Source organism: Lathyrus oleraceus, unplaced genomic scaffold (assembly GCF_024323335.1).
Source record: "Lathyrus oleraceus cultivar Zhongwan6 unplaced genomic scaffold, CAAS_Psat_ZW6_1.0 chrUn0076, whole genome shotgun sequence".
Lineage (NCBI taxonomy): Eukaryota > Viridiplantae > Streptophyta > Magnoliopsida > Fabales > Fabaceae > Lathyrus > Lathyrus oleraceus.
Window position 1 is genome coordinate 105954 of NW_026112467.1, and position 12033 is coordinate 117986.

Below are 12033 nucleotides of genomic sequence, written 5' to 3' on the forward strand. Positions count from 1 at the left end.
CACCAAACTCAAGTTAGAAAGGACGACACAACCCTCCATGCTTTAACCGCGAATGAAGATTCAGTTTGATAAAAATTACGGTCGATTAATAAACTACCTTATAGTTTATGATTGATGACTGATAACTGATGGTTTATAGCTTATTGTGGATGATTGACGACCGATAATTGATAAGATAATTGAAGAATTGGGTAAAATTAACAATTCAACTAACTTATAAATGTAGAATGACATAAAACATATTTATTACATATTTATTTTATTTTAAAGTAAAATAAATTATAAAGGATAAAAGATGACTTTTTTGTGAAATAATAATGATAAAAATGGAAGAAAAAATGATAAGTTATAAGTTAATAAAATAGACTATAAGCTCATGATGAAAAGATCATTACCAAATCGATCTAAATTGTCATATTAACTTATAAACTATAAACTATAAACTATAAATAAACTAGAAGCTCGCCAATATGACTTACCAAACAGAGCCAAAGAGCATCCCTCCTTTCGAAATCCTCAATCTAACATGTCTCAGATTCGTAATTATCGAAACCTCAGAACCAAAAAAGGAAAAGGTATTAGAAGAAGTTCACTTGAACACGATCAGAGAGAGACTCATTAAGGTTTGAACTCACCTGAGAAGGCTATCAAAAATCACATTCTAAACCTTCAGGGCAAGCTCCCCAACTACATCAAAACAACTTTGACTAAGCCATTGATGTAGCTTTTGATATGTGTTTTCTGAAATTTGTTTTTGAGACAGAAAGTAAAACGATGGAAATGATGATGAACGAAAAAAACTCTCAGAGAACCATTCTTGGAATGATAAACAACATATATATAAAAGTTATGTTATAAACGATCGAGTTATTTTTATGCATAAATTTTTTATCATAGATCTAAACCTAAGAGAATTTATCGACATCAGATAGACTCACAAACATGATAAAAATATAACAAACAATAAATAAAAGTGTAATGATAAAATATGTTCGATTAACTAAATCACAAATAATATCATGACCACATCATATACATATTATAAGTTACGATAATGTACCATGCGCACAGCAGAGAAAAATAAATATTTGTTTTTCTTTTTATGAGGTTTCTATTGTAGGTCGCATTAAAAATAATATTATTACATTTTGAAAATGGTAAATAAAGATATTCAAAATTATATCGAAGCATGCAAAGTAATATTGATAATGTGTAATCTATGAAGTTCTTTAAGAGGAATGTCGAACATGAAATCTCTATTCGAAGTATTTTCTTTTTCCCTGGAATTGTTTTCCATAGTAAAGAAAAAATCTAAGACTCTTAAATTAGAATTTTTTTATCGAAAAAGATAGTAAAATTAATAGTAAGTAGTGTAATCATGTTTTTGCTTACCTTATAAAGATTCTAATCAATTCTTCGTACATCCCTTTATCAATGCGCTCTTGAGATTTAAAAAACTACAAATACACGACACAATGTCATATTATCAAAGAAATACATTCAGAACACTTGACGCGTTTGAATATAATATGGTTTATTGCAACACAAATAATACCTGGAGAATGAAGATATTTTGTTTTAGTCTAGATTTGGTAGAACAACAATTATGACTTGTTTCTGAATTTTCTGGGTTTCTGGTAAATAAGAAAAACAATGGACTTAGTAAATGTATATGGTTTTATTTACATAAACTACAAATAGCAGTTAAATTCATGCACTCAAAAATAATCTTGAGTAAAAATATTCTTAAATGAATTAAATAAAAACCGCTCCATCCTTTGAGATATTATTTCTCTTTTCACCATTTTCCAAAGTTGTGTTTTATCTGTTATCACTGTGGAGCTCCAACCGATAGAGTAAATTTTCAAACGTTTGACCTGTTTCAATGAGGATGATAAAAATGTTACTGAAAGAGTGATGAAAATGTAAGAAACAAATTTTTATACGTATTACGGAAAAGATAAATACACCTTATTGTCGAGTTTGCCGATGGATGAAATACTTTGTTCATCCTTCCATGTGTTCCATTTATCTTCAAAGTCTGTTATCTAAAATTTATTGCATAAGAATAATGAGAATAACTATCACCCCATTTATATCTAACGTAAAAGCATAAAATAAATGATTAAGTATAACTTACTTTTATGTCGAAGCAAGTTTCAACATTCTTTCATCTCAACTCCTTACATAATTGAAAGATTTAGCCGTGTTCTAGTTTGGTTGTATATTAAAGCAAAATAAAATTATATTTAGTTATTATCTATCTATGATATAAACAATACAATATAAGCTTGGTATGTCGTGTAACGAAAATGGGAATCAACGTGTGAGCAATTTTTTCAATGTACTTAATAAATACCTGCGGGTGCGATAAAAGAATTTGTTTGTAGACTATATTTTTTGTGCTTTCACTATCTTCTCCTTTCAATTTTCCTTCCCTGGTTAAAACTCTTGTTGTAATCTGTGAAACACCCCTGGATAAAGCCACATATAACTGTCCATGACTAAAACCATGTCGTGGAAGATATATTCCAACATTTGGAATGGTTTGTCCTTGTGATTTATTTATTGTAATTGCAAAACTTAGCCACACAGGAAACTGCTTTCTACTAAGGACAAAAGGCAGTCCATCACTTGCAGATGTTTTTATTTTAATTCTAGGCAAAAAAAGCACGTTTTCCTGCGTTGCTTCCTGTCAAGATTTCCACATACAACGTATTCATAAATAAACTACGACATAATAATCGGGTCCCATTACACAATTTATATCTAGGTACTGCTACATCCAATTCATTGAGATTAATTTTCATATATCATAAATGTAAAGTTCTGTATAATGTAATCCATTATAATTCATTATTTGTATAAATATTTTAGGCTAAATAAATCAAATGACTTTAGTAATAAAAATGTTTAATTTATTGAAATGTAAAAAATCTTTACACCGTTAATGCATATCAATTAACTTTCCCTTCCCTCTTTGGGGATAAATAAAGTTCGATGACGACTCTATTGTACCTTCGAGCGTACGATGTGTTTGGTGCGTACACCATTTTGTCAGTTATCTTCATCGCCACCATAGATTAGCCCTCTCATATTCGTGTAATATACCTACTAGAGCATGTGAGTCTCGCTCCTCTTGTAGGGAGAACACACCTTATACTTTTTTGGACAATACATTTAGTTTTAAAGACACTAGACATACTTACTTAACATCTTAAGACACTAATGATTTGTAGATTAACACATAACACATTATATCTCATGTATTTGCTAATCAAAACTCAACGGTAGAAAACTCATAATATGGATCAAAGATTTCTTTATTCCAAAGGCTCATCAACCCAAATATGTAAGAAAACTATAAATGTAAGAAACAAAATCAAATTACTTAAATTCAACAAAAACTCATTTCAACATTAGGAAGGAAGCTCACCATATGGTAAACTCCAAAGGCCATTGTTTGGTTGATATGGAGCAACAAAACAAGGTTAGGTCATCTATCCATATAAAACTGTTAATTGAGAGAGAGAGAGAGAGAGAGAGAGAGAGAGAGAGAGAGAGAGAGAGAGAGAGAGAGAGAGAGAGAGAGAGAGAGAGAGAGAGAGAGAGAGAGAGAGAGAGAGAGAGAGAGAGAGGGAGGAGGAGGGAGGAGGGAGAGGGAGAGAGAGGAGGAGAGAGAGAGAGAGAGAGAGAGAGAGAGAGAGAGAGAGAGAGAGAGAGATTTGAACTTAAAAATGAAGGAAACACAAAATGAAATCCTTTGAATTGACAAAAAAGAACTAGAATATGTTTAATTAAAGACATATACCTATGGTTCTTTTTCTAACATCCAAGGATATATAACTAAGAATGTTGTATGTGTAATGTAATTTTCTTGTAGTTCAAGTTAGTTAATTGAGTTACTTGAATGACAAGTAACTAAACCTCTGTTGTTTATTTTGAGAAGTTAGTTGTTAATTCCTCTTATATAAATACATAGTACTTATATAGATTAAATGAATAAAATTGGCTTCTTTTTTTTATCATTGTCTCGCATTTTTTCTCAATCCTTTCTTCAATCTGTTACAAGTGTTCTATCGTTGACCAATAATTATCATATCAAGGAATTTTAAAGTTTACTATTCATACACTTTTATACATGTTCAATAGTCATAATATATATAATTCCATTGTATTAAAAGAGTGCGAGTAAGAAGTTATTTTACAAACTTTGAATTCATTCATTGACAATTATTTTTATTTCACCAAGGACTACATGTGAGTGAGTTTCATTTCACTTTTCTGTAATCCTGACTTTAACAACAACAAAAAAAAAAAAAAAGCATATCCCATTAAATGGGTCGGAAAATCCCAAGTTCATCAAAACAAAATCATTTTCTTGAAACCACATGTAATATATATGCCTAAGATTTAACGAGAAAATTCTTGAACCATTCAGCAGAAAGTTTTGGGTGTCTTTTCTGACCGTCTTTAAAATCAACGAAGACGAGTCCAAATCTCAAGCTCAAGCCAGAATCCCATTCAAAGTTATCCAACAATGACCATGCAAAATATCCCTTTACATTCACACCATGCCTGTCATACACAAAGGTCAATAAAACTAAAGAGTTAGTCACAATAACTAGAGGCTTAAAGATTCTTATAATAAAATATAACTTACCTAATTGCAGTTTCAATATAGTAAAGATGACGATAGTAGTAATCAATCCTATAAGTATCTAAGAGAGATTCTTCAAGAGATAATGTTGGATCGTTGAACTCATCACGACCTATCAATTTATTTTGTCAAACTTTCATTAACTTTAATAATATCATAATATTATGCATACAATATATCTTATAAAATAAGAAGTATTACCATTTTCAGTAATGTAAATTACAGGGTCCTCGTACGTTTTCTTGGTGTAAAGCAAAAGATTATGAAGTCCTTTTGGATAAATACATAACCAACTCGAAGCAGACTGCATAAAATTACAAAGTTATCTTTACATGTTAGAAACAATCTTTTTGAATACAAAACTTACAAATGAAAAGCATTGATATATAAGTTATCTTCCAATGAAATGATGAAATACATACCATTGGACCGAGAGGCTTGCCATTATGTTCAACTGTCATTAAAAAAAATTAGAGTATGCAAAGTTACATTTATTTTAAGCTTATTTGGAAATTGATTGATATACTTACATGTAGCATTAACAAGAGAATCAGTTTGTATGGCCGGTTGGACGACATTGGGATGGTGAGATGCATGAGCAGCATAGTAGGATGAGTAATAGTTTAGGCCTAGAAAATCAAAAGACCCCTTAAGTTCCCTTGACTCTTCTTTTGAGAACTTTGGTAATCTCTTTCCCACCAAAGTTCGCATGCTTTTTGGATATTCGCCTCTTGTAAGCGGATTCATATACCTATAGCAAAATGCAGATGCAACGAAAATCATAAAATACTCTCTCTAATTTCCTTTTACTTCACAGATTACAGCAAATCATATATGTATACATAACTATATTTCTTTTAAATACAAAACATGAAGTGAATCGAAATTAAATAATAATTGATTCAATATTTACCATCCAAACATGAAGTCGAGAGCTCGTTTTGAAGCATCAACGTCGGCCGTCGCTGTAGTGGCCGGCTCATACCAGTGTGAGACTAAGGTAATCCCTATTATGCCTCGTTGAGATGACTGCATTTTGGTTATTTTGTTAGAAACATTTCCAATAAGTTCATACTTAAAAAAACATGATCTAGAACCAGAGTAATAATAAGTAATTTTCTTTAAACAATAGAAGACCTTATATTTGATCCGGTACAAATTTGCAGCAGCAGAATGAGCAAGAAGCTGGTTGTGTGCAGCCAAATATGGTTCTGTCCCTGAATCACCTCCTGTGCAATTCCGATTTAACCAATATGAACATCGACCCGGTGCCAACGTTCCGAATGCATAAGCATTCATGCTCACAGTCCATGGTTCATTTATAGTAATCCAATGTTTCACTCTATCACCAAATTCCTTGAAGCAAAGTTCAGCATAGTCTCTAAAATCATCTCTGCAAGATTGCGAATTACATATGTTAATCAATAATCTATAATCATAAAAAATAATTCTAAACATGAAATTGGTGTCACTCACACAATGCGATGGCTTAAAAGACCGTGATACTCATCCTCTAAAGCTTGGGGAACGTCCCAATGAAAAAGTGTCACATATGGTTGCAAACCTGCATTATTCTCAATGATTAACAACTACATGGACATGAAATAAACATTGATGAATCCTTACCCTTAGCCAATAATCCGTTGATGAGATTGTTGTAGTACTTTATTCCTTCAGGATTTACACCTCCGCTAAGCTTTCCCTCTACAAATAATTAACACAAAATTTTGAATAGTTATTATAAATCAGCAATCTACGAAGAGAAATATTAACAAAAAAAAATGACATACTTGGTAGAACTCTAGACCAAGAAATGGAGAATCTATAAGCATCCATATTCAAATCCTTTATGAGTTCAATATCTTCTTTGTACTTATGATACGAGTCAACCGCTACATCACCATTACTTCTATCTTTTATTTTTTCTGCAACCGTTTCATTAATAACTATGAGCAATCTATATACAACTGGAAATTCAATTCGGTTTATAAATAAAACAAAAATTACATTATTAACACATAATATTTTTTTATTTGTTGACAGAATAAAATAGATGATATACTCATATATTTTCAAACATGAAAAAAGAAAACAACCTGGATATTTATGAGTGAAGTTATCCCAAATGCTTGGTCCTTTTCCACCCTCAAATGCTGCACCTTCATACTACAAAAAAAAATCAAAATAACATAAAGTTAATAAGTTAATAATTACTCTTCTACAATATGAACACTACATAGATAATAATATCAGTAATTGAAAGCAATAATAAAAGATGGAGTTGGTGCCTGATATGCAGAAGAGGCTGTTCCAAAAACAAAGCCTTTGGGAAAACTGCTCCGGTTGAAATCACCAAGAGGGTTAAAACCATTCATAGGAGTAACAATGGTGATGGTTAAAAGAGAGAGTAACAGAAACACGTTGATATGAAATACTGCCATTTTTATTCTTATTATTTTCTTGACTATGCTTTGCCTTTATAGTATACGAGGCACAATATTTCATTGCCTTTATAGTAATGGAGTTTGATTACTTTACGTTGAATAGTGGATATAGATGACACGTCCACCTTCTTTCATGGATCAAATCTATCCATTTTTAATTTATTAATTAACCTAAAAGTGTAATGTTTTATACGTAAGTTTATTAGTATGGATGAATTTTAAATCAATAATTGCATATAATCTAATTTAGATATTGAATAATTATTAACATAATCTAAGTATATGATGGAGTGATATAAATAGATGGAGTGATATAATCTAAAAGTCATTAACATAATTATTATTTTTATATAGATGGAGTGATATAATCTAAAAGAAATTCACATATACACACTCATAACTATGAAATTTTGAGTTTGTTGATCCATGATATTCGGCCTCATAGTAATACGCATTTTAAATATGCTTTTTTATATCATCCTTAATAAATATATATTCCCATTTTTATAAAACAATTACGTCAAATTTTTCTAACTAAACGTTCATGATGATGAACATATTGAAAACATGTTTATTAGCCATGAACATTCAGAGCTCAACTATATTGAGTTGTACTACCTCCGTTTTTATTATATGTCGCTTTGAGAAAATATTTTGTACCACAATATAAGTCGTTTTATAATATCAATGAGTCATTAATGTTATTTTTTCTACTATACCCTTAAATATTTATTATTCTCTCTTCTTTCAATTATATCGATTTATCTTTTCAATATCATTAATGAAGGACAACTTTGTAAAATCCTTAATAATTTCTCTTTTTTATACCATAATTATTACATTTCTTAATACGTGTGAAAAGTCAAAAACGACTTATAATAAAAAACGGAGGGAGTATATTTTACTCCATCAATCTCAACAATCACAAATTTGTGATCAATCTCAAATGTTTAAACGAGATGAATTACAATTTCAATGGCATATGCTGATATTGTCGATGATGATGAAGAAGAAGAAAGTGAGACACATCACTACTACAAACAATATGTTTCATGATTAAGTTTTCACCTCATCCATTGGCCATCCATTGATCGAGTTCACACACAACCCAATAATTTTTACAAGACTCGTCCAATTATTGGCCGAGTCAATACTAGATAAATACATCATTCACGAACTCGTTCATCCATTGGGCGAGGAGATATTAAAAAATAGGGTATATTGGGAATAAAATCTTAAAAAAGGGATAAATTAATAAAAAAAGTCCTAAAAGTATAGTTCCCCATTCAAAATTTGAGATGCTTTGCTCTTTCTTTTTGGTTTGTTGGTTTGAATTATGGCTTTTGACTACTTACTTTGATGATTTGTCTCATGAATTATGGTTCCAACTCAAGATAAAATTCAAAATGTCCACACCTACCGACTGTGTAAATTAGGAAAAATACAGGACCACTTCACTGAGCATGCATTCTGCCTTTTTTTTTTCCATAGTAAATGTTGAAACCAAATGGGGCTAATAAAGGCATAGAAAACACGTGATTCTATTTCCATGAGAGAGAGAGAGCAACTTAATACTATCCATCTATTCAAATAACAAAATCTAGGTAGATATTCCAGCAGCAGCTCAATTATTGGTCAGAAGACGTCAAGATAAGCTACTAATAATATATTTCGATGTTAAAGAAAAACCAATAACTTTTTTTCTATTTGATACTATTTTTTAGTATCATTAGTAACATTTTAAATATGTTATCTACTTATTGATTTTGTAACATTCTTCATACCATTGATAAGATTAACTTTTTTTCTATTTGATACTATTTGTAAACTTTTATGGTTTGAAATATTTAATAGTTCAGTTAAAATGTTGTTTCATATAATAAACGAGAACAGTTGGATATATTTATTGAGTAGTACTACTAGCATCAATTGATATCAGATCATCCATATAGACCTCTATGTTCCATCCAATATGGTAAGATAACATGACGTCCATAAGTCGATGGTAGGTGTTAGGATTCAAACTCATGAGCAGATGTCACTTTTCACCACAGTTGGTACCTATAACCGTTGTGAAATGTATTTTAGTAAATACCAAAAAAAGAAAACTATAATACAAAAATTATTACCACGGTTAACAGGAAGACCTTTGTAAAATGAGTGTTATGAAAGGTCTATTTTATAGTAGTGTGTGAATTAGGATCATTTGAAAGGGTTTACCACATCTTCATCATCTCAAGGATTTCCAAGACTTTCATCTTTACAAGTTCACCTCGATTTACTTTCTCCCTTAAGAAGTGAAATCTATCTTCAATGTGCTTACTCTTTCCATGCAGTGAAATCTATCTTCGATGTGCTTACTCTTTCCATGCAAAACTGGATTCTTCACAAGATTTATGGTTAACTTGTTGTCGATCTACAACACCGGAGGTTTCTTCACTTCCACCTCAATCTCTTATAGCACCGATTTGATCCAGATTGCTTGACACACAACATAGGATCTTGTTATATATTTATCCTCACACGACGATAATGCAACCACAAGTTGTTTTCTCGAGCTCCATGAGATCGGGGCACCAAATACTTGATAGAAATAACCACTTATGTTTCTTTGATCTTCCTTATCTCCACACCAATCAACATCTGAATAGCAAGTAACCATAACTTTTTTGCTTTCAGAGTCTCATCGAAATAGAATTCCAAAGTTTATCGATCCTTTTAAGTATTTTAGGATTCTTCTTGCAACGTTCATGTGTGACACATTTGGTTCACTCATGTGTCTGCTCACTAATTTGACTGAGAAATCTATATTAGACTGACTATTGCACACGTATATCATAGATCCGACAATTTGTTTGAACAAAGATGTATCGACTATGTCTTCCTCTCCATGCTTCTCCAACTTCAAATTTGCCTCGACAGACAAAGATGTAGGAGTCGAATCATACATCCTGAATCTCTTGAGTATCCCTTTGACATACTTTCTTTGATGTAGAACCATACCTTACTTCGACATATGAAATTTCATGCCTAGGTGTCATACCCCAAAGTTTGCCCTACTTTTTTAAATTTGTTTGGTTTATGGTTTTGTTCATTTGCATACTTTTTCTATTTTGATCATGAACTCATCGACATTTGCATATGATAACAAATTTAGGCCAAAGGTTCGATGATAATGAATTTAATCAGTTTAAGTGGATTTTCGAGGTCGATATTATTTGGTAATTATTAAGGTTTATTTCCCGTATTACTTGTGGTGGAGATCATCTCTTTATTTGAGATTCATGGTTATCAGAAGAGATTGAAACAATCATCAATTAATTCAGAGGTTTGCTTGGATTCAAAGGAAATGACAAAGTTGGAATAAAAGAGAGATTTCATTCATTTATTGGAAAATATCAATTCTCGAAAATAATAAAATTCATGGATTAAGGCACTCAAAATTTAAGCCAAAAGTGGTAGAAAAATCAAGGCAAATGCATGAAAATTTAAGTTCAATTACTAGTGACTCTTTGTCTTACATCCTAACTTGGTACTTTTGTCAAACTCCAATATCATTGGTCTCTAACTATCTTTAACTACCTATTTCTCCATAAGCCATACATTTACCTAATTACCCTTAACTACCATAACTTCCAAACTAACATAAACTTCCAAACAAACACAAATCTCAACTTCCATTTTTTTCACTCAATCCTAGCCATTCTTAACAATTAATCCTATGGTTGAAATTGGCGATCCGCAACTTGAGCTTAAATTAATTTCTAACCATTGATAAAACCAATTACTTGGATCACAATCCAAAGGTGATCATTCACCTACCAAGTCTATATAAACAAGTTATTTTAACATTTTTGGGGGTTAACTAGCCTAACTTGGAATTTCATATTGAAGTTCATCTTCTCCCTCACTAAAGTTCATCTTCTCCCTCACCCTCACTAAAGTTCATCTTCATCACCATTTAGAATTTCATATTGAAGTTCTAAAATGGTAGAACTTAGCCATCAACAATTTCTATATCATCATCAATAATTATCAATCAACAATTCAAGCATTATCATCAAAAATCATCCATCAACAATTCCTACATTATCATCAACGATCATCATCAAAGATTCATCAATTCAAACTTATTCATCAATATTCTACATCCAAAATTCATCTTCTACATTAATTTATCATCAAAAATAATCATCAAGCTTGGAATTTAATTGGATTAAAGGAGCTTATTCTTGAAGTATTCCGAGTTTCTCTTTGACATTTCGATTCTCAACACTAACCAGAGCAAATCTCCGTTCCGTCGATAATCCTATATCTGTTCCACACCCTTACCATGAATTATTGGATATTTGTTGGTTGATTTAGCTTAAGCTACTGTTTTGAAATTGCTTATTGGATAATCACTTATTTTTGCATAAGATACATAAATTTGAAAATAGTATTTTTTTTAATTCTTAGTATAGAAAACGTTAGCTCCATATTAATTTTTTTTGTTACACTTAATATTAACTTAGAAAATTTTAGATATAATTATTATTACATCATATTAATTTTATCTAATCTTATTTACAAGTCTAGTCACATCACTATTTGATTAGTTAATTAGATTTAGAATTAATTAAATAACTTTTTAGAATTTTAGAATTTTAGGATAAATTAGATATAATTGTTTTTAATTCATTTGCATGGTTAGAAAATTAATCCAATATCAATATTTTGTGAAATGAACATTTTGCACTTAGGAGGTTTATTTTGATATTTTAACCTTTTAATATGACATATTCCCTTAGGATTAATTGTGACTTAGAATCTTAATCAAGTCTCAATAATTGCATGCTCCTTTAGGTATAACCTTTGTAATAAATTTCAACCATTAGATTAGGTTTTAACCTAGTTTACAAATTAATTCAAACCCTCTGATTTAAATTG

General features: G+C 30.7%; 1 protein-coding gene across 1 annotated transcript; it reads right to left on the minus strand.

The window, feature by feature from the left end:
• Window positions 1-4358: 4358 nt before the first annotated feature.
• LOC127112322 (cyanogenic beta-glucosidase) lies at window positions 4359-7166 on the minus strand. Its single transcript, XM_051046298.1, has 12 exons — window positions 6949-7166; window positions 6757-6826; window positions 6451-6585; window positions 6287-6364; window positions 6137-6224; window positions 5798-6053; window positions 5574-5689; window positions 5191-5411; window positions 5083-5114; window positions 4862-4964; window positions 4664-4772; window positions 4359-4578 (listed from the first exon to the last, which is right to left on the minus strand). The coding sequence occupies exons 1-12, from the start codon at window positions 7099-7101 to the stop codon at window positions 4407-4409; spliced, it is 1533 nt and encodes a 510-aa protein (XP_050902255.1). The 5' UTR covers window positions 7102-7166; the 3' UTR covers window positions 4359-4406.
• Window positions 7167-12033: the final 4867 nt, after the last annotated feature.

What these genes read in the sequence shown, in the direction of transcription:
- LOC127112322 (XM_051046298.1), bottom strand. Translation starts at nt 7,101, where the DNA reads ATGGCAGTATTTCATATCAACGTGTTTCTGTTACTCTCTCTTTTAACC. An exon ending in TTCTCTTGTTAATGCTACAT is followed by an intron (nt 5,115 to 5,190) that starts GTAAGTATATCA and finishes TTTTAATGACAG; the next exon opens with TTGAACATAATGGCAAGCCT. An exon ending in AATTTACATTACTGAAAATG is followed by an intron (nt 4,773 to 4,861) that starts GTAATACTTCTT and finishes ATAAATTGATAG; the next exon opens with GTCGTGATGAGTTCAACGAT.